The sequence below is a fragment of the Anolis sagrei genome, chromosome 1, assembly GCF_037176765.1.
Source record: "Anolis sagrei isolate rAnoSag1 chromosome 1, rAnoSag1.mat, whole genome shotgun sequence".
NCBI lineage: Eukaryota > Metazoa > Chordata > Lepidosauria > Squamata > Dactyloidae > Anolis > Anolis sagrei.
In genome coordinates this window covers 30,952,743-30,974,067 of record NC_090021.1, presented here as the reverse complement: position 1 = coordinate 30,974,067, position 21,325 = coordinate 30,952,743, and the positions used below count along the sequence as shown (strand labels likewise).

At 40.6% G+C, this 21,325-nt stretch overlaps 2 protein-coding genes across 7 annotated transcripts in view; both read right to left on the bottom strand.

Annotated features, from left to right (window-relative positions):
- Positions 1–706: 706 nt before the first annotated feature.
- On the bottom strand, positions 707–8,276 carry MRPS10 (mitochondrial ribosomal protein S10). The gene is made up of 7 exons (XM_060754348.2): positions 8,200–8,276; positions 5,166–5,224; positions 4,938–5,010; positions 4,572–4,711; positions 2,813–2,921; positions 1,292–1,381; positions 707–1,064 (listed from the first exon to the last, which is right to left on the bottom strand). Exons 1-7 carry the CDS (start codon positions 8,242–8,244, stop codon positions 978–980), a joined length of 603 nt encoding a protein of 200 aa, XP_060610331.2. The 5' UTR covers positions 8,245–8,276; the 3' UTR covers positions 707–977.
- A 6,126-nt stretch (positions 8,277–14,402) lies between these two features.
- The window catches only part of TRERF1 (transcriptional regulating factor 1), a 96,443-nt gene continuing 89,520 nt past the window's right edge, over positions 14,403–21,325 (bottom strand). For all 6 annotated transcript variants that reach the window (XM_060754353.2, XM_067463652.1, XM_060754352.2 and 3 more), the window contains 2 exons: positions 19,317–19,528; positions 14,403–17,841 (listed from right to left, as the gene is read on the bottom strand). In XM_060754353.2, coding sequence (XP_060610336.2) covers positions 17,523–17,841; positions 19,317–19,528 — 531 coding nt within the window. In that variant the 3' untranslated portion in view covers positions 14,403–17,522. The remainder of the gene's footprint in view (positions 17,842–19,316; positions 19,529–21,325) is intronic.

Here is a 21,325-nt window from a genome sequence, read left to right as displayed (position 1 = left end):
GAACGGTGCCAAACTTTTTTATGCAGGCACATATTTCTATATTTATCTAAAAGTTAACAAGAAGTTGCTTCACGTTTGGTTGTGTGTTATTCTGCCAGTCCCCTGGCGGCACAATGTGTTAAACCCTTTTGCGAGCAGGTCTGCTGAGCGAAAGGTCAGTGGTTCAAATCCGGGGGGTGGGTTGAGCTCCCATCTGTCAGCTCCAGCTTCTCATTCGGGGACATGAGAAAAGCCTCCCACAGGATGGTAAAACATCTGAGCCACATCCTTGCAGATGGCCAATTCTCTCACACCAGAAGCGACTTGCAGTTTCTCAAGTCATTCCTGACACACACACACAAAAGTCCATAGACTGGGCTTTGTGAGCTGTAAATAAGAGTGTGTATCAAGGGCACTGAAGACAGTACCTTCCCTTGAATGTGGAGAGAAGTCAAAACCAGCATATGCATAACTACTAGTAAACTACTGATGCAGCCATGCACCTCTGAATAACCTACTGCTTATTACTATCCTATTTAAAATTATATAAAATTAACATTTAAGGAATACTGTGAACTGTATTATATAATCCCACGTGAACGAAGATTTTGGTAACATTTTTGTCAGAAGTTCAGTAGAAAAGGCTTCAGCAAATAATATCATTAGTCTTAGATTACTGAAAGCTCAAAAAGGAAATAACATGAACTTTAAACACTATAGTCAACAGTTTTGATAGAATAATTTATAAAATATTTCCTTCGTGCACATTTCAGTTTTAACTGTTTACACAAATCACAGACGTATATAAAACAGTTTTGTCAAATACCTGCTTTCGTCCAAATCTTCTGAACAGAATTCTAATTACAGCTGTGTGATCAATAAAGCAGGTTCCTTAAAACCAATGCAGCACGAGTATTGTTGAAATTAATAAGGCATTTTCATAATAAAACTTATATTTCTTTTATTATTTTAAGTTAAATAGGTGGAGCCTAGATGTTTCATGATTTAGCTGCTGTTTCTTCTATTTCAGGCAGTGTATCCCAAACAGGTGTCTGAATATGTTCAGGAAGTCTTTCTAATCTGGTCTAAAAACAAATACAAAAATATATGTCAGTTGGTAGGCTCTCTAATTCTTCTACTGTAATTAATTATTGATAATTAATGTGAATTATACATTTAAAATCCAACACATAGGTGAGATTTTCTATTAATGGAGAATTTTGACAGTAAAAAAAGAAATCCTTTGATGTATAATTAAAACGAGAGGTCTATGTCACATTTACATGCAGCAAACTTAATACATATTTAATACCTTTTTTATTTCCATGGCAACTCCTTCAGGTAAATTTCGTTGAATGTATTCCAAGTAAACATTGGCTGTGCTGCCAGTTAAATGCTTTAACTGAAAGAACAAATACGTTTTAGTTTTCATGTAATAATTTTTAAATGCCAAGGAAGACAATCCAAAGTACGTAGGATAACCACTGTAAAAGATATGAATCATATCTGATTTACCAAGGGGTTTACTGCAGTTTGTGCAATCTTGCTTTGTTTTTATCCAGCTATTCATGTATAAGTTGACCTCATGGGTAGGTTTTGCGGACAAAACTATAAATTTTGATATAACTTATGGATAACTTGAGGGCTCCAGGCTGCTGCTATTTTCCCACAAAGGCATTAAAAATGATTTCATAACTCTACTCAATGAAGTTTCTTTATGGATAAAAGTCAACATACAGTATTTACTTTTACCCAAAAAAGAAACCATTCCTTTCTGTGAGCAAAGTGGCTAAAAGCAATCCATCCTGGGAAAACCTAAAAGAGCCACTGCTGCCATTTTCTTGCCTATGCAGTCAAAAAGGCCAAAAGTGCCTCTTGGAGAGAATTGAAGGAGCTGGTTCTTCTTTTAGGTTTCTCTGGGATGGATGAAACTCTAGCCTTTTATCACTCTACTGAGAAGGGAATGCCTCCTCTTTGACAGCTACATAGCCCCAGATTTTTGGCTTGATTTTCTGGCTAAGATTCTAGACTTGTCCACACATACACACAGTAATACTTTGTTGTTGTTGTGTGCATTCAAATAATTCCCAACCCATGGCAGCCTTTTCACGGGAGTTTCTTGGAAAGATTTGTTCAGAAGAGGTCTGTCTTTGCATTCCTCTGATGTTGAACAAGTGTTACTTGCCCACCTGGAGAGTTTCACGGCTAATCTTGCCTTCAGAGTTGTAGTCTAAGCTCAAGCCACTAAGCCATGCTGGCTCTACTAGAGTCAGGAAATTATTGGAGCCCCCGGTGGCGCAGAGGGTTAAAACCCTGTGCCGGCAGGACTGAAGACGACAGGTCGCAGTTTCGAATCCGGGGAGAGGCGGATGAGCTCCCTCTATCAGCTCCAGCTCCTCATGCGGGGACATGAGAGACGCCTCCCACAAGGATGATAAAAACATCAAAAATCATCCGGGCATCCCCTGGGCAACGTCCTTGCAGACGGCCAATTCTCTCACACCAGAAGCGACTTGATGTTTCTCAAGTCGCTCCTGACATGACAAAAAAAAAAAAAGGAAATTTATTGGGCTGAATATGGCTCTTGGTCAGTTTGATGTGTTAGATAGAGCATAACATGTGTACATACATTCACACATACAGATAAAATGAGTGCCCTATTCTTAAACTTAGAGTTAGAAAACCATTCCCACCAGCATGGTAAAAAATTGTGGATCTAGTTGCTAGATTGTTCATAAGATAATGCAGTTCCTCAACATCAGAGGCAATGATCAGAAGGTTTTTTAATCCTGACATACACACGTCTGAATGAAACATACAACTTCTCACTCACCTCCACATATCGATAATGTGTTCTCATTTCATACTGAACTCTGTGCTTCTTATAAATGTGCACTGATTTCAGAAGTGTGAAACGCTCAATTTTTTTCTGAGGTTCTTCTCTAAAAGAGAAAGTATTTTTAATAGAAATATGTGTCTCTTTACATCATTTCTTTCTACCCATCTGGTAGCTTTCATCATCAATAATGCAACAGGGGAGGGGGCTATCAGATTACAAATCTGAGTTCCAACAGATCTTAATCAAGGTTGATAGTAACAAATCCTGCGCCAAGAAGAAATCTATAATCTGCAGCTGTATTTTAGCTGACATAAAGAACTTTCATCCACAATTCAAAAGAGAAATGAGAAAACACACATTTAAAGTGCTATCAGTAATATCATAAGAATGGCATCATACATTCGTTCAGTCACTTCCAACTCTTTGTGACTTCATGGAATAGCCCACACCAGAGCTCTCTATCAGCTGTCACCACCTCCAGCTCCTTCAATGTCAATCCAGTCACTTCAAGGATAACATCCATCCATCTTGACCTTAGTCAACCCCTCTTCCTTTCATTTTTCCTTTCATTTCCATTATCTTCTCCAAGCTTTCCTATCTTCTTATTATATGGCCAAAGTACTTCATCTTTGCCTCTAATATCCTTCCCTCCAGTTATTTATATGATGTACTGAAATTCTTAGGAAGAGTTACACTGATGGCCAATAAAGCTTAAATATCCTTTCAAGGTAATTATGAAAACAAGGTCCCATGAGGCTTGGGACATCAAAGGAATGCCTCTTCCTGTATGCCTGCATAAAAATGGAACTCCACTGAGTTCCATGTGAAGTTAATATACTATGTGAGGACATGGGAGAGAAGCAACTGATAGGTAGCACCATGGCTATAGAATTACCTCTCTTTTAGAAGCTTGGCTGTCATAAACACTGTCTTTATTTGTGTGCCAAGTAAGATCATACAACAATCTTTGGGCTCTAACTGGACTACCCCAACATCTTTGTGCATATGGTTTTACATTGTTTTACTGTTTTTTATCTAATAAATTTATTTAATAAAATAATAATTTATGCTTTGTGTTTTAATAATAATAATAGATGTATTTATTTATTTATTACCTGCCTCTCCTTGTAGCTTGAGGCATGGTACAACAAGGTCAAAACAGCAAGTTAAAACAAAATGTTAAAAATATACACAGATAAAATACAGATTTAAATTCACCCAGGAGGTCAAAATTCACTAGTTAAAATTGACTGGATAGGTCTGCCAGAAAAGATGGGAATTCAGTTGTGTTTTAAATTTTGACAGCCTATTTACCTATTCTGCCCTGAGACTTCATTATATTGGGAAGAATATAAACACCAAGTTTACCATTGGCTATTGCTTCTCATGGCAAAGTGGACCAAGGATCATTACTATATTTGTGTCCACAGGCTACATTTGTTATTTAATTTCCTGGAGTAAAGACGAGCAACAAATAAATCCTAAATCAGCACTGGTCCATGGTCTACCACTAGGACTACCACTGACAATTGCCCATGCTTCTTTTACTTGCCACTTGTGTCCCCAGGCCATTTTCTTGCTGCTGTGACTACCTTTTTCTCCATTAATCCACCAGTGGAATAAAGAAAATTCAAGTCAAAGGAATAACTAGGATTGAATAGCTAAATTTAAGTTGCACTTCAACCACTTTTTGTAAGCTTTTTCCGGAAAAGGAAATTTTGAAAAACTAAGCCACTACAAAAGTAATACATACATTTTTTCAATTGAGAGTCCAAGTTCTTTAGCGGCAAGCACCATGAAATATTCATAACTATCCAACACAGCTTTGTCGTGGCCTTTAACAAGAACAGCCAGTTTCTTATATAGTGTATCCGGCTCATCTGAAGTAGAAACCTACATGTATAAGTAATGGTAGAAAAACAAATAAGTATACATATCCTAAGGCAACATTCTGAATAGATATTAATTTTTAGCCATTATTCTTTTCAAATTATAAAGGCAGAAACACTGTTACAATGAAAAACATTTTAAACACATCCAAACAAGTATCTCAGGACAATGTAGTTTTTTCTGTCAATGTCCACAATTAGTGGCAATATACAAAAAGGTTCAAACTTACCAGTGTGTTCTCCTTAGGCTGCTGAATTTCGGTATGGGCTCCTGAAAGCTGAAACCACATCAGATGATTGTTTCTGAAAGAGAGCAAGAAATATTATTTCATTAATATTATATGAACATGAGTATGAGGTTGCAATCCCATAAGAGGGAATAAATCCCACTGAGGAAGATACTATTAAGCAGAAGTGCACTGCACTGTTAAAAACTTGCCTGCAAACAGTAAACTTACTGTAGAAAGTTGTGTTGCTTTAGTGGCACGCTGTTTTTTACAAGGAAATTGTCTTGTCCCTAGAAAAACAAGAATGATAGAAGTGGTACATTATGGCAGCTATGCTAATATATCACTGGTCAGGGACAACAGTTTCAGAATTAGCTAGTTAAATAAAATCATGCCTCAAAATGCAGTCTTAAACACACATTCCATTATGATAAAAAAGCCACTTTGTTGCCTGTAAAGTATTCATTCACTTGATTCTGCAATCTCTTTCCATGCCTTTTATTCACATCCAACTCTCCGTGGATCTCTTACATGCCTCCACTGCCATTCTCTCAGGTCTGCATCCTACCCTTTACCTTCTACATGCATTTATTTATTTTGGGTATTTCTACCCCACCCTTCTCAATCCCCGAGAGGGGACTCAGGGCAGCTTACAGAAAGTCACAATTCGATGCCTACACAACATACACATAACGTATAAAACCATAGTTAAAACAATTATCACAGTTAAAAACAATCGGTATATAACACACCAATAAAACTATTCTCATGCTCAGCGTTCGTCTTTCAGAGTTCCATAATTCCATTCCATTAGTCAATTCCTGTCCTTTGTCAAAGATCTAAATGAGCTAATATTGTCATATTCTTTCTTTATATCATCATCATCATCCTTTATATCCTGCCCTATCTCCCCGTGGCAAACATTCAATGTCATACCAACAAAGCATTATCCTGAGCATTTAAACAAACACATCTCAAGAAATGTTAAAAATGTGAACTATATATCTAGCTCAAACAGCTGGCATAGCCATGCACTCAAGTTTTCCTACCCATTGCCTCCTGTCAGGCTCAATGCAGAAGCTGCAAACAGCCATGCCACAGATGTGGACATATTAGTGATCTTGATCCCCATTATGTGTATAATAGTTTTTCATCAGAGACCAACATGTGCCCCCCCCCCCCCCCGGGTTTGGAATGCTCTCCCCTGGGAAATCAGACAATTCAGTCCTTTTGGAGAGAGCTGAACATAAGGCTGTTCAATCAAGGCTTTGACAATGGTTAATGTACCCTCTAAACTGGCGGATCTGAATAGAACTAAGTTCTACCCTGACATTTTTAATGCTGATATTTTTAATCCATTTGTGGCGGGGGTGCATAACTTGGTTTGTATAATTCCCTTCTAACTGAAATTTGTTGTGTTTTATCGGTTATTTCATTGATTGAGATGTTTTGTGTCAATTTATTTATTTATTTGTGTATCTTATTTATACCCCACCCTTCTCTATCCCAGAGGGGGGCTCAAGGCGGCTTACACATAGTTGAAGCCCACCAACTATTGTCGAAGGCTTTCATGGCTGGAATCGCTGGGTTGCTGTAGGTCAGGGGTCCTCAAACTAAGGTCCAGGGGCTGGATACAGCCCTCCAAGGTCATTTACTGGCCCTCGCTCAGGGTCAACCTACGTATGACTTGAAAGCGCACAACAACAACCCTATCTCCTCAGGTCCACACTTCCCACTGAAATACTAATAAGTTTATATTTGTTTAAATTGTTTTTCATTTTAATTATTCTATTGTTTTAAAGTGTTTTTTGCATTATTTGCATTGTTTTTTGCATTTTGATCCTGGACTCATCGCTGAGCCTGGAGCCCCAGGTCTCGGCGGTGGCCGGGAGAGCTTTTGCACAATTAAAACTTGTGCGCCAGCTGCGCCCGTACCTTGGGAAGTCGGATCTGGCCACGGTGGTCCACACTCTTGTCACATCCCTATTGGATTACTGCAACACACTCTACGTGGGGTTGCCTTTGAAGACTGCTCGGAAACTCCAACTGGTCCAGCAGGAGGCAGCCAGATTGCTCACTGGAGCAGCATACAGGGAGCATACCACCCCCCTGTTGTGTCAGCTCCACTGGCTCCCGATCCAATTCCGAGCACAATTCAAAGTGCTGGTTTTGACCTACAAAACCCTATACAGTTCCGGCCCAGTGTATCTGTCCGAACGGATCTCCCTCTATGTCCCACCTATGTCTAAGATCTTCTGGGGAGGCCCTGCTCTCGACCCCGCCTCTATCACAAGTGAGGCTGGCGGGGATGAGGAGCAGGGCCTTCTCAGTAGTGGCCCCTCACCTGTGGAACTCTCTCCCCGGGGAGATTAGATCAGCGACTTCCCTTTTGTCATTCAGAAAAAAATTGAAGACCTGGATGTGGGACCAGGCTTTTGGACATTCTGGCAGCTAAAGGAAAGACCTTGTTGATGGGCAGGAATTGACAGAACGGAATGGATTTATGGAACTCTGAACACTGACCATGAGATTGTTTACTATTGTGTTATGTACTGATGTTTTTAACCTGTTAACTGTTTGACTGCTTTTATGTATGTATGTATTTTTGACACAGGCATCGAATTGTGCCTTCCTTTGTAAGCCGCCCTGAGTCCCCCCTTGGGAGTGAGAAGGGCGGGGTAGAAGTAACGGAAATAAATAAATAAATAAATTATAAATAAGATGTGTGCATGAGAATTTATTCATTTTTTTCCAAATTATAATCCAGCCCTCCAACACTTTGAGGGACTGTGACATGGCCCTCTGTATAAAAAGTTTAAGGACCCCTGTTGTAGGTGTTTCGGGCTATATGAGGGTGCTTGCCATAGATGCAGGCGAAATGTCAGGAGAGAATGCTACTAGAACATGGCCATATAGCCCGAAAAACCTACAATACAGCCTACCGACTGTTGTGAATTGTGAGATTTGAAGTCCAAAGCACCGGGAGGGCCCAAGTTGGCGTGGAACTCCGGCTCTGGGGGCCAGGGTGTAATCCTCGCATCACAAGGGAAGCCTCCTGGCGAACGCGGGCAAGCCCCACTCGCTCAGCCTCGGCGGAAGGCAAAGGCGCGCCTTTCTGAAGGGAGCCGGCCAAGAAAACTCAAGATTCCCTTAGAGTCGCAATCAAAAGAGGACAGGGCGGCAAGAGAAAGCGGTTTCCCCTCTTCAGGGACCCAACGCCAGTCCTCCCTCCCTCCTTCCCGGCCCCGCGAAAGCGATTTATCACCTGCCACAACCGGCGTAAGACACTCCATCCCCTGTGCGCCGCCATCTTTCTTTTTCCCCTCTTTCACCCAAACTTCCGGTTACTAGGGACTCATAGAGCTAAACTTCCGGCAGGGCTGTTCTTGCCGCCGCTTATCATAGAGTTCGCCAGGATGTTTACAGTGAAGATGTAGCAAGAGCAGGTCCGTTGGGGACTCCTGAGTTATACTTGATGGCAAGGCCTTTTCCCCCTCAGCATTAGAATCTTCCCCTCTCTCTCTTTCTCTGTAGATGGATGTAGCGTACCTGGATTTCAGTAAGGCCTTCGACAAGGTCCCCCATGACCTTCTGGCAAGGAAACTAGTCCTATGTGGGCTAGGCAAAACTACGGTGAGGTGGATCTGTAACTGGTTAAATGGACGAACCCAGAGGGTGCTCACCAATGCTTCCTCTTCATCCTGGAAAGAAGTGACGAGTGGGTTCCGTCCTGGGCCCGGTCCTGTTCAACATCTTTATTAATGACTTAGATGAAGGGCTAGAAGGCATGACCATCAAGTTTGTGGATGACACCAAATTGGGAGGGATAGCCAATACTCCAGAGGACAGGAGCAGAATTCAAAACGATCTTGACAGATTAGAGAGATGGGCCAAAACTAACAAAATGAAGTTCAACAGTGACAAATGCAAGATACTCCACTTTGGCAGGAAAAACGAAATGCAAAGATACAGAATGGGGGATGCCTGGCTCGAGAGCAGTACGTGTGAAAAAGATCTTGGAGTCCTCGTGGACAACAAGTTAAGCATGAGCCAACAATGTGATGTGGCGGCAAAAAAAGCCAATGGGATTTTGGCCTGCATCAATAGGAGCATAGTGTCTAGATCTAGGGAAGTCATGCTACCCCTCTATTCTGCTTTGGTTAGACCACATCTGGAATATTGTGTCCAATTCTGGGCACTGCAATTCAAGAGAGATATTGACAAGCTGGAATATGTCCAGAGGAGGGCGACTAAAATGATCAAGGGTCTGGAGAAAAAGCCCTATGAGGAGCGGCTTAAGGAGCTGGGCATGTTTAGCCTGAAGAAGAGAAGGCTGAGAGGAGATATGATAGCCATGTATAAATATGTGAGAGGAAGCCACAGGGAGGAGGGAGCAAGCTTGTTTTCTGCTTCCCTGGAGACTAGGACGCAAAACAATGGCTTCAGACTACAAGAGAGGAGATTCCATCTGAACATGAGGAAGAACTTCCTGGCTGTGAGAGCCGTTCAGCAGTGGAACTCTCTGCCCCGGAGTGTGGTGGAGGCTCCTTCTTTGGAAGCTTTTAAGCAGAGGCTGGATGGCCATTTGTCAGGGGTGATTTGAATGCAATATTCCTGCTTCTTGGCAGGGGGTTGGACTGGATGGCCCATGAGGTCTCTTCCAAGTCTTTGATTCTATGATTCTATGCTTTACCTCTCCATACGGAGTTTCAAAGCGGCTCACAATTAAAAACACTGCAACACAACTTCAAATATGCAAATATCCAGTAATAAAACAGTACTATATTATATTATATATATAATATAATTATATATTATATTATCAGTAATATTATAATTAATATACTATTATATTACAATGTTATGATATATTATTATATTGTATTAGTATTATATTGTACTAGCCGTCCGCTGCCACTCATTGCTGTGGCCCAATCTGTGTATATGTGCTTTGTGTGTGTGTATTTGTGTATTTGCATATATATGTGATTGTATATCTCTCACAGTTAGGAAGTTCTTTCAAATGTTCTGGTGGATTCTCCTTTCCTGTAATTTGAAGCCATTGTTCCATGTCCTAGTCTTCAGGGCAGCAGGAATGACTTCCCTTGATATAGACCAGTGGTCCGCAATCTTTTTGTGACTAGGGACCACTTGGCCAGGGACCGCTCTCCAACATTAGTACCAAGAGTTACACATCTGTTTTTGGTCAACTTTAGATTTGGTTTGGTTATTTCGGATGCTGATTCAGAAAATTGCTTTGGACAGACCACATCAGCTCTAGTTCTGATACAGAACATATGCCATCAAGTAGTCACCATCTGCTTGCCCACAGAAAACCATATTTAATAATTTAGAGCTGATGTGGTAGTAATCTTTCGTGAGTAGTCAGCCCCTCTCCTCCTGCCATCTCTGTTGTCTAGGCACTGTAGGAGGGTTTCTCAAGACCAGTAGCTCTCAATGCCGCATGGTTATGAGGCAAAGGTGTAGTAATGGAGAGGTTGCAGAACATATTTTCATTCTTGGGGACCACTGGTGGTCCACGGACCACAGATTTGGAACCACTGATCTAGACACTGTACTCCTTTTGATGCTGCCCAAAATCCCATTGGCGTTTTAGCCGCTGCATCACACTGTTGGCTCATGTTCAGACTCCAAGATCTTTCTCACATGGATTGCTGATCTTTCTCACATGGACTGCTGTCGAGCCAGGCGTCACCCTCTTCTGTATCTTTGTATTTCATTTTTTCTGCCTAAGTGTAACACTGTACATTTCTCCCTGTTGAAATGCATTTTGTTACTTTTGGCCGAGCCCTCAAATCTACAGACATTTTGGATTCTGCTCCTGTGCTTTGGGGTATTCACAATCGCTCCCAATTTGGTGTCTTCTGCAAGATTGGTACGAGTGCCTTCTATCTATCCTGTCATCCAAATAATTGATGAAGATCTTGAATAAAGATGTTGATAGCACCATATCTGAGCCCTCTTGACACCTCACTGGACACTTTTTATAATATAAACTGTCCACATTTGTTGGTAGGGGACATTCACAAACCTAATCTTTTTTTTTTAAGTCCGTACACATTTTAATTTGTATTCAACTTGTATGCAGAACAATTCATGCGACATACAGGGCTTGGTGAATCCAAGGCTGAAGTTAAAATTGCTGGAAGAAACATTAACAACCTTAGATATGTGGATGATACAACTTTGATGGCTGAAAGCGAGGAGGAGCTGAGCAGCCTTCTAACCAAGGTGAAAGAGGAAAGTGCAAAAGCTGGGTTGCAATTCAACATAAAAAAACCCAAGATTATAGTAACCAGACTGTTTGATAACTGGCAAATAAAGGGAGAAAACGTGGAGGGGGTGACAGACTTTGTATTTTTAGACACAAAGATTACTGCAGACGCACACTGCAGCCAGGAAATCAGAAGACTTTTACTTCTTGGGAGTAGAGCAATGACCAATTTCAATAAAATAGTGAAGAGTAGAGACATTACACTGGCAACAAAGAGCGGCATAGTTAAAGCAATGGTATTCCCCGTAGTAACTTATGGATGCGAGAGCTGGACCATAAGGAAGGCTGAGCAAAGGAGAATAGATGCTTTTGAACTGTGGTGTTGGAGGAAAATTCTGAGAGTGCCTTGGACCACAAGAAGATCAAACCAGTCCATCCTCCAGGAAATAAAGCCCGACTGCTGACTGGAGGGAAAAATATTAGAGACAGAGATGAAGTACTTTGGCCACATCACAAGAAGACATGAAAGCTTGGAGAAGACAATGATGTTGGTGAGAATTGAAGGAAAAATGAAGAGGGGCCGACCAAGAGCAAGATGGATGGATGGTATCCTTGAAGTGACTGGCTTGACTTTGAAGGAGCCGGGGGTGGCCACAGCCGACATGGAGCTCTGGCGTGGGCTGGTGCATGAGGTCACAAAGAGTCAGAAGTGAGTTAACAAATAAACAGCAACAACCAACATTTTAAATGTAGATTAATTTATTTAAAAGAATTTTTTTCACCCTGTGAACAAAACAAAATAAAAATTAACAAAGTACATCATATCAAAAGTATAAAATACTGTCCTTTTTGGCAGAATGCTTACACGGATTCCCTTTGATTTTACAAATACAATTATTTGTCAATATAAGAAAAGGCTGAAATATTCTATACAAAGTGCTCTCTCTCTCTCTCTTATGTACCAAACGAGATTCTTGCCCCCAAAATTCACCCCTCCCAAAAGGGAAACTAACAAAAACCTTACTATGTCATATATTATGAAATTAAAGCATCTTTAGTGCAAACCTGAATAAATTACATCCTGAAGTTAAAGCACATGCAGATCAGGTGCAATTAAGCCATAACAGGCAAGTCTTACTTTAAAATAAGGAGAACTACAGTATTTTTCCCTATAACTTTTTTTAATACACACACCTCTTAAATTATTTATAGCCTTTCTGTAACAAGGAAACAACAGTAAAATGTCTGAAAATAAGATTTCTCCATAAAAAATAGTTTTCTTTTTTTCTTTTGTTATGTACATTCTTAATCTAACTTGCAATAGAAACCATGCTGTCATACACGTGAAGCATAAGCATAGGAGGAACAATATCCCAAAATTTCTTTTAAAAAGTTGTGATCATATGTATCACTACACATTTTTAGGAATACAGGATTTACATAGAAAAGTAGCACATGCGCCAATATTCTTCCAGGGGTTGTTTTGAGATTCTCTTTGGTTCCTGTAAGCCACATCCAAAGCTCTGTATTATTTCTGGCAGCATAAAACAATGGTGTCCAACCTTTGGTCATCTGGTTTGGGACTCCAACTCCCAGAAGCCCTGGACAGCTTGCCCAATAATCAGGAATTCTGGGAGCTGTAGTTCAAAAGACCTGGAGGAGCAAAGGATGGCAGCCACTGGCATGAAACAAAAACATACATTTAGGATTTGTTCACTTGTTTGTTACAATAACCCTGTGGTTTTGAAGCCACGGCACAGTGTGTGCTTCACAGTTTGAACAGTTTACTTGGGGGCAATATAATGCCCTGGGCATCATATTGTGGTTATGTCTCCCAATGTAATCCCCAAAAGCTACCATTTCAGTAGCACAATCCTCCAAAATGTCAATTTCCGTGTTGCCAAAGAAAAGAGGAATGAGCTGAGAAATGTCAATCTCTCTTTCGTTTGGGATCCCTATGAGATCTCTTCAAATGCAGTGAACCCAACGATAGGTAGAAAGCTCAACATCTTTTCATGCATCCCTCTTCTCTCCAACAAGGAAATGACAATTTTGAAAAGAGATTGCAGCTGGAAATCTCAGTGTTGGAAGAACCATTGGTTGCCACATGTCAAAAAATCATGAAAGTTAATAGTAATTGCAAAAAGCTGGTTTAACAGCATTGTAACCACTGAAGCCCTTTACTATCAACCAACATTTGATAACTAATGCACTGTGGCCTTATCTATCCACTGTCTATAGGGATCACAATACAAGCAATTCTTCTACCGGTGTAAGAATACTAGATAGGTAGTATCAACTTCTAGTTGTGAATGTCAATCACCAACCAAACCACTCTGCATATTCACACTAGAGAGGTATTTTAGGACACAATAATCTATAGCACATATAGGAAACATGCTCTCCAGGTTTTTGGATTGCATCTCCTGTTAGTTCCAGCCAGTAAATTCAATTGTGTGAGCTTCAGTTCAGAAACATCTGGAAGACATCGTCAACTTAAGGAAGACTTAATGTTTTAAACAGGTGCCTCAATTAAGTAATTTCCATATAGCCTCTTGGGTAGCTTCTCAACACTGTATTCAAATATAAATCAGACCAATCAGAAGGCTCTGTTGCAAGAACTATGTATTATCTCCTCTTCTGGAACAATAGGAAAGGTGGGACTGTGGACAAATTCCCAGAAATCACATACTTTCTGCTGTAAAGACTACTCTGCTGAGTAGACCCAACCTTTATATTTAGGGTAAAGAAGGAATGGAAGACAGCTCACATTATATGTTTAATGTGTTGTCAAAGGCTTTTGTGGCCTGAATCACTGGGTTGCTATGAGTTTTCCGGGATGTATGGCCATGTTCCAGAAACATTCTCTCCTGAAGTTTTGCCCACATCTATGACAAGAATCCTCAGAGGTTGATAGGTCTGTTGGAAACTAGGCAAGTGGGGCTGGCTAGTTCCACAGATATAGAAACCCACTTGCCTAGTTTCCAACAGACCTATCAACCTCTGAGGATGCCTGCCATAGATGTGGGTGAAACGACAGGAGAGAATGCTTCTGAAACATGGCCAGACAGCCCAGAAAACTCACAGCAACCCATTAATTTGTTTAATTGCTCTTTCTTCAAAAGCCTGGAAAAGCTCCTCTTGCTCACGACTAAAAACAGTTTCTCTAAAAAAAAAAAAAAAACCTTCTGAATAATTTATATAAGAAATCAAATAACAGCAGAATTTGCTACAAAATTCTGACAAAAATCTAGTATCATGTAACCTAGTGGACTGCAAACTTGTGTGCAAATATTTTATTTCTTCTTGTGTGGATTTTAACTTAATATATTTTTTATTGTCATGGCCAACGACCCCAATAAATTTTGATACATTGATTATTCTATACAAGACCAATATTAACTTCCTCCTAAATGAGGTAAACAAGGTGCATTATAAACAGTGATATACAGTGAAAGAAAATGTGAATGACCGTGCTGAAGGTGAAGTGTAACCCTTTTGGCTTGACTAATTCTTTTCTATTACTTGACTACACCTTTTCAGCATACAAGTAAAAAACAAAACTCAGAAACCTGATTTTTTTTATAGTTGTGGCTTTCACAATCTCCAGGCCAGTATTGCCATGTGGCTAGGAAATTGTGTTATCATCCAAAAAAGCAACTTTTCCAAATTCAGGCTACAAGTTACAATTGCAATCTGGAAAGGGGAAAAGCCGCAATTGTTGAAGATTTTGAAGACTCTCATTACTTCATCACACTAGAAAACAAATCCAATTTAAATCCATTTTCTGTCTCCTACAGAATTCTGGGGTTTGTAGTTTAGTGAAGCTGTTAAAGACTCCTCCCTGAACTACAAACCCCAGAATTCTGCAGGAGGCAGCAACCAGATTTTAAGTGGATTCATTCTCCAGTGTGATGAGGTCCTCAGTCTCCAACTTTCCTTCTGAAAACAGACCATGATTGGCTTTCATCCCCAATTCTCTCTGGCTAATCTTCCTTTGAAGAACAAGTAAAAATTAATGACCAGGGATTAGAGCATTCAAAGGCTGGCAGGATCTCTTTCCATGCCGGTATGACTGTAAAAGGAAAAATCCTTGCAGTGTTCGTTGACTACTTGGACAGAGCTTTCAATATTCCCAACCGTCGAAACCTGAGTTTTTAACATATTGAGTATTAATTGTAAACTCTTATATAGGCCCGATTCATTGTTTTCCCATGCAGAATTACACCCAATCTGAGATTAATATTGGGTTAATGTTGCCTGGAAAGCCAGTGCCTAAAAACTGTTTCCTGGCAAAAATTTGTGTGAACATCTTGGCTCACTTTTCAACCATTAATTACTGCGGAGAAGTTACAGTTTTAACTGGGAATGCTTTAGAGCAGGCATGGGCAAACTTGGGCCCTCCAGGTGTTTTGGACTCCAACTCTCACAATTCCTAACAGTCTACCGGCTGTTGGGAATTGGAGTCCAAAACACCTGGAGGGCCTAAGCTTGCCCATGCCTGCTTTAGAGGCATGTCACTTTTATCCTTACTACCATGGGAAGGGATGCTCCATACAGAGAAGTGTTTAGGCCCTAATGATCCAAGGGATTAATTTACATTTTAATCATGTCACAGCTTTTAATCCTGAGTTCAGAATATGACAATATAGACAGAGTTGGGGTGTCAGAGATGATTTTTCTAAGACTACCAAACTCTTTATGATTTTCTTATAATTTAGCTCTATGATAATACTCATGACCAGGCATGAACAGAGTAAAGGGACTCTGTTTATCCTTCTAATTTTCACATTTATACACAGTGACCAGGATGCAAACAACTACACATGTCTGGCTCTGGAAAAGAAATACAAGCAGGGTGCAGAGAGGAGTTATTGGAAAGTTCTTGCAAGGTGAAATCTTTATGGAGGGAAAGAGGAGATAATTTTGTGGACCCACCTTTATTTGTTCAGTGCAGCGTGGGTAAAGTGCAGACTGTAAGCCATAAATAGGTCCCAATGCTCAATTTAAGGTCCCTAACCATTTGTTCTTTTGACTATCTTTTAACTAAACATGACCCCATTCCCATTAGGTGTGGAGGAAGCAACTTCTCTTTGTCTGTCAGGCTATTTGAGGTCCAGCAGAGGCCTTCTAGAAACCAAGAAGTAAACCAGTTTACTTTGCGATTTGTAAAAACACTAAAACGGCTCATTATCTAAAGTGATAATGACCCTCATGCCTCCTGGAAGACGAGAGCTTTCTAAGTGTGAAAACATTCAAATGAAAGAAAACAAAAGTCCAACATGGATATGGTGGGAGCAGAGAGCCCGCCAACATCCTGCATGGACCAGTTCTCTAGGAATTGCCTACCACTGGTTTAACATAAACCTGGCATAAAAAACGACTCTAAATAGGCTAAACTTCAACTGCTATTTCAACTAGAATAGACTTGCTAAACAAACTGAAGGCTAAATCAACATTTATGCAAATCTGATTCTAGTTTGGACTAGGTTTGGATTTAGTACAATAGGTTTTGCAGAGCCTGGCAAACTTTTTGGGTCTACAATTCCCATAATCATGTCGATGGTAGGTTCCAGAAGTGTCTAGTCCTGCAAGAAAACTTTTCAATGTTATTGTTTTCACTTCTTGAAAGCTGCCCCGAGTCCTGTTTGGAGAGGGCGCGGGATATATATGAAGTTGTTTATTATTGTTGTTGTGTTTGGGAAGATGTGTGCAATCACTAAACAATCCACATACAAAGCCATAGACACAGAACTTTTGATACTGTGGAAACAAGCTTTCCCCAGTTGTTGTGAATTCACCTAAACCAGTCTCTGCAGGAATAAGGCCTTAAAAGTCCAGGGACCATCAGACAAACTATATCTTTGCATCTCAGGGATGCCACCAATCCACTCTGGGTTCAAGCTGCATTTATAATAACGACGACTATGGGATGACTGAACCGGTCTATTTGGAAGCACTTGTTGTCATCACAGACATTAAAACATTTCTAATTATATGGGTTTGGCTCATGGAAGAGGAGGAATTAAACCCTGAGGAACTAAAGAACTTGGGGCTTCTCAAGAAATGGGAAGGAAAGAAAACCCCCAGCTTCTCACAACATACCTGTTTCTAAGATAGATAGAAGACAGACCATTAACAGCTCTGCATATTTTGAAACCAAGTTATTGAAATAAAAAATAGTAAAAAAATCAGATCTTCCCCACCCCACCCCACCAATCTGAGATAAAACACTCCATATATTCACATAGCAAAAAACAAGCAAATAAACAGAAATTGAGATCTAGCCCTTCTCTGTGGAGGCAACCAATTTCACGTGGCACCTACAATTTTACAGGCCGTGGTTCTGGCTTTTACAGCTCAACATCATCCTGAAGTAATTCTGTATCGTCTTCTTCCAGTAAGAGGACGGGGTCGATCGCTTCCGCACCGTCAATGACTGCGCCCAATTCCTGAACCACATCACTACCAAGGTCAACTTGTTCAACCTGTTTTATCAAATCCAGATGATCCAGTGAAATCAAGTCATGTCCCGCTGGCCCCGTAGTCCTTGCAATTGTGGCTGCCATTTCTGCTGCAACAGAAGCCTTTTGGGCTTTCTGCCTTTGCTGCTCTTCTTGTTGCCGGTGTGTTTTCATGTGTGCATTGCGACTTTTGATTTTGAAAAACATCCTGGCACATGGCAAAAGAAAGGAAAAGAAGTGAGAAGGCAACATATATAAGGAGGAACAATACTTCAGAACATAAGGTTGTGTATGCCTACGTATGTGTTTTACATCTCATGTCCCAAAATCTGGTGAATGTCAATTGAATGGATAACAAAACAGAATTTGGAAAAGTTACTTTTTGGACTACAAGCCCCAGAATCCCTTGATGACTGACTATGAAGGTTAGGAGGATGCTAGTAGTTGTAGTGGCCATGCCGTATGGGCCATTGTGGGACTTAGGCATGTATAATTAATTAACAGGACAGCAAAGTGACACCAGTTAAATTTGCACATTTCTGGATGTGCAAACTCAAATTCTTAAAAGCAAAATATGATGGATGTTCAGAGTCAATCCCACCAAGTTTCCTGGAATTTTAATTTCTACGGCAACTAACTAAAGCCTCAGTGCCATAAAGCAAGTCTGGCCCATGACAGTTAACTATGGTTGGCATTGTGTGCCTTCAAGTTACTTCTGATGTATCACAACCCTATACCTACTTAGATTAAGAAAGTATGACTTGTCCAACAATAGCCAGTGGATTTTTATTGCAAAATGGGGATTCGAATCCTAGTCTCTGAAAGTTCTTGTCCAACACTCAAGCCATTATATAATGCTAGCATCTCACAATAAATCTTGAATCAAGAAATCATTTTCTTAGATCTACAGAGACACTCGCTGGAACACCTCAGCAAGCGAGAGTCCAAAAGTGGCAGGCTCAAACCCAAAACCTTAATCAATGGCTGATACCAAATGAGGGACTCCCCCCTGGGCACACAGAAGACTGGGCGACTTGGAAGGCACTGAACAGACTGCGCTCTGGCATCACAAGATGCAAAGCCAACCTTAAGAAATGGGGCTACAAAGTGGAATCCATGACATGCGAGTGTGGAGAAGAGCAAACCACAGACCACCTGCTGCAATGCAACCTGAGCCCTGCCACATGCACAATGGAGGACCTTCTTGCAGCAACACCAGAGGCACTTCAGGTGGCCAGCTACTGGTCAAAGGACATTTAATCAACTACCAAGATTGCAAACTTTGTGTTTTCTTTGTTTGTTTGTTAAAAAATGCAACGCAACTGTTTGGTCTGCTCCTGACACAATAAATAAACAAATCTCACAATAGTTGGTTGCCATCTTGAAAACAGTTGATAACATTACAATGTTGTCATTGTTCATACAAGGATGAACAGTGACAAAATGACATGCCATAAGTCTCCAATGTGACCTGCAGCTCACTTTTTCTCACACAAACCACACACACTCACCCTACAAAAGGCCCTGGAACCCATCAGAAGTTGTCCACTTTTGATCGTGTCAGAGTTACCAACAAGAATGTGGCAACATCTCTCTTATCTCAATGGGGCTCTAGTTTTATCTGTGGTTTTTAATGGGGAACAGCAAACGCCTCTGTTTTGTCACAGATGCATGTTTACTCACTTGCCACATTCTTTGCAAGGGAAAACCGTGGGTGGTTCAGTCTCGCCACTTGTGGTACTGTGAGCTGGGGAGCTCTTGAGAGAGCAATAGTCGTTGTTCTGGGGGGTGGGCTTCTGCTTTGTACCACCACCTCCAGAGCGGGATTTTGCTGCAGGATTTGTGCTACTATGAATGCGGACGTGGCCATTCAGGGCTTGTCTGGAGCTGAACATCTAGGAGGAAAAACAAGACAAACTATCAAAAACAAACCATTAAATTGTTCTCTGAGGCATGTCCAAAGTCTGGAAAAAATTGTTCCCTTGATTCTCAGAATCCACCAATCAGCATGAACTTATGATGTGTCAGAAATATTAAAAATGAAGTAGATATTTTTAATTACAGAAGTGTGAGTCAAGAACTGAAAGGGTTAAAAGGATGCCATGACTCAGCAAAAGCTGCAGTTTTATATAAACAGGTGTGCCTGTAGCTTAGTAGCTGGGAGTATGAGGTAAACCTCAGTGGGAGAAAGGTCTCAGTCTGTGAGAGAAGCCTCTGTGTGTGGTAGGCCTCACAGTGTGGGGTAGGCCTCAGTCTATGACAAAGCCTGGTGTGAGAAACTTCGGTAAAGAAGTCCCATGTAGAGGGCCTCATGTGCAAAGCTCCAGTATAAAGGCTGCTGTGTGTAAAAAAAACTATTGTGTGAAGTGCCAGTATAAGTTCGTTGTGAGAGCAGGCTCTGTGAGAGGGAAGCTGTTTATCTTCATGAGGAAGAAGCCCAGCATGGAAGCAAAGAAGGAAGTATAAAGGGCTTTATTTGTGTTGTGGAAACCTTGTTATTGTAAATAGTGCAACTATATTATTTTACTACAAAGGAAAGCCTCCTATGGAAGAGATAACATTGATCTATGTGTTTTTGTTCTTTTTATCACTTTGGGCAACTGGTGCTGGGTTACGCTGCTGCTAGTAAGTTACTCTGCTATACAAGTCCACTCGCCTAACATTATTCATGTATAAAGAGCAGCATGGGAGTATCTGACATTGTGAATACACACACAGTTGAGCCTCTTAACAGATATCCATTCATATTAATTATCTTCAACACATATGAACACTATGAAGCAGATTTAGAGGTTACTTCTTATCTTCGGGACTCTGCTTTGAGCTTAATTTACAAAAAATCAGAATATAATTGTATAAACAGAGTAAAAGAATACAACTTTCTCATCTGTCAGAACTGTGGTGGTGCAAGTAATTTTTTTAAGTCGTTTATAAATTTTTGTTTCAATGAGACATGAAATTCCTTAAGTATTTTATTAATTCCATTATTGTTTTAGTTTATAACCCACATTTTTTCACTTTTTCTTAAAAAGCTATCTATAAAATATTAAAATAAATGCCTTCCAAATTTGTTCTGTTCTTGGAACTTTTGGGTTGGGATCTCAAGGGGAACACCCATTGCGCTACATCCCGACTTCTGAGATTTCACTATTTATTATCTTAGTCAAGGGCAGAAATGTGCTGTTTGGAAAATGAAGGCAAAATGTTTCTCCCAAGAATTAAAAGGTATGCCCATAAAACAAAGGGAAATCTGAAATGCAACTGACACATGACGACATTATCAATAAGCAGCACCGTCACACATTATTAAACAGCCATAATTGCATACTATACGGTGGTGCAATGGGTTAAAGCTTTGTGCCGGGAGAACTGCTGGCCGAAAGCTTAGCGGTTCGAATCTGGGGAGCAGGGTGAGCTCCTGTCTGTCAGCTCCAGCTTCTCATGTGGGGACATGAGAGAAGCCTCCCACAGGATGGTAAAATATTTGGGCAACGTCTTTGCTGACGGCCGATTCTCTCACAACAGAAGCAACTTGCAGTTTCTCAAGTTGCTCCAGATACACACAAAACTGCATACTCCCACCCTCATGCTATAATGCCCTCAATGTTTCAAGGTTCTGCCTCTAATAACAATTTCTTCATTTCTATATAAAAGGATCTGCACAAGCCCTTCTCCCTTCACACCCACTTGTT

Coding starts and splice junctions, on each gene's coding strand:
- MRPS10 (XM_060754348.2), bottom strand. CDS start 8,244: ATGGCGGCGCACAGGGGATGGAGTGTCTTACGCCGGTTGTGGCAG. Junction 5,011..5,165: donor AAGCAACACAACTTTCTACA/GTAAGTTTACTG, acceptor GCTCTCTTTCAG/AAACAATCATCTGATGTGGT. Junction 2,922..4,571: donor GGACTCTCAATTGAAAAAAT/GTATGTATTACT, acceptor TTTCTCTTTTAG/AGAAGAACCTCAGAAAAAAA.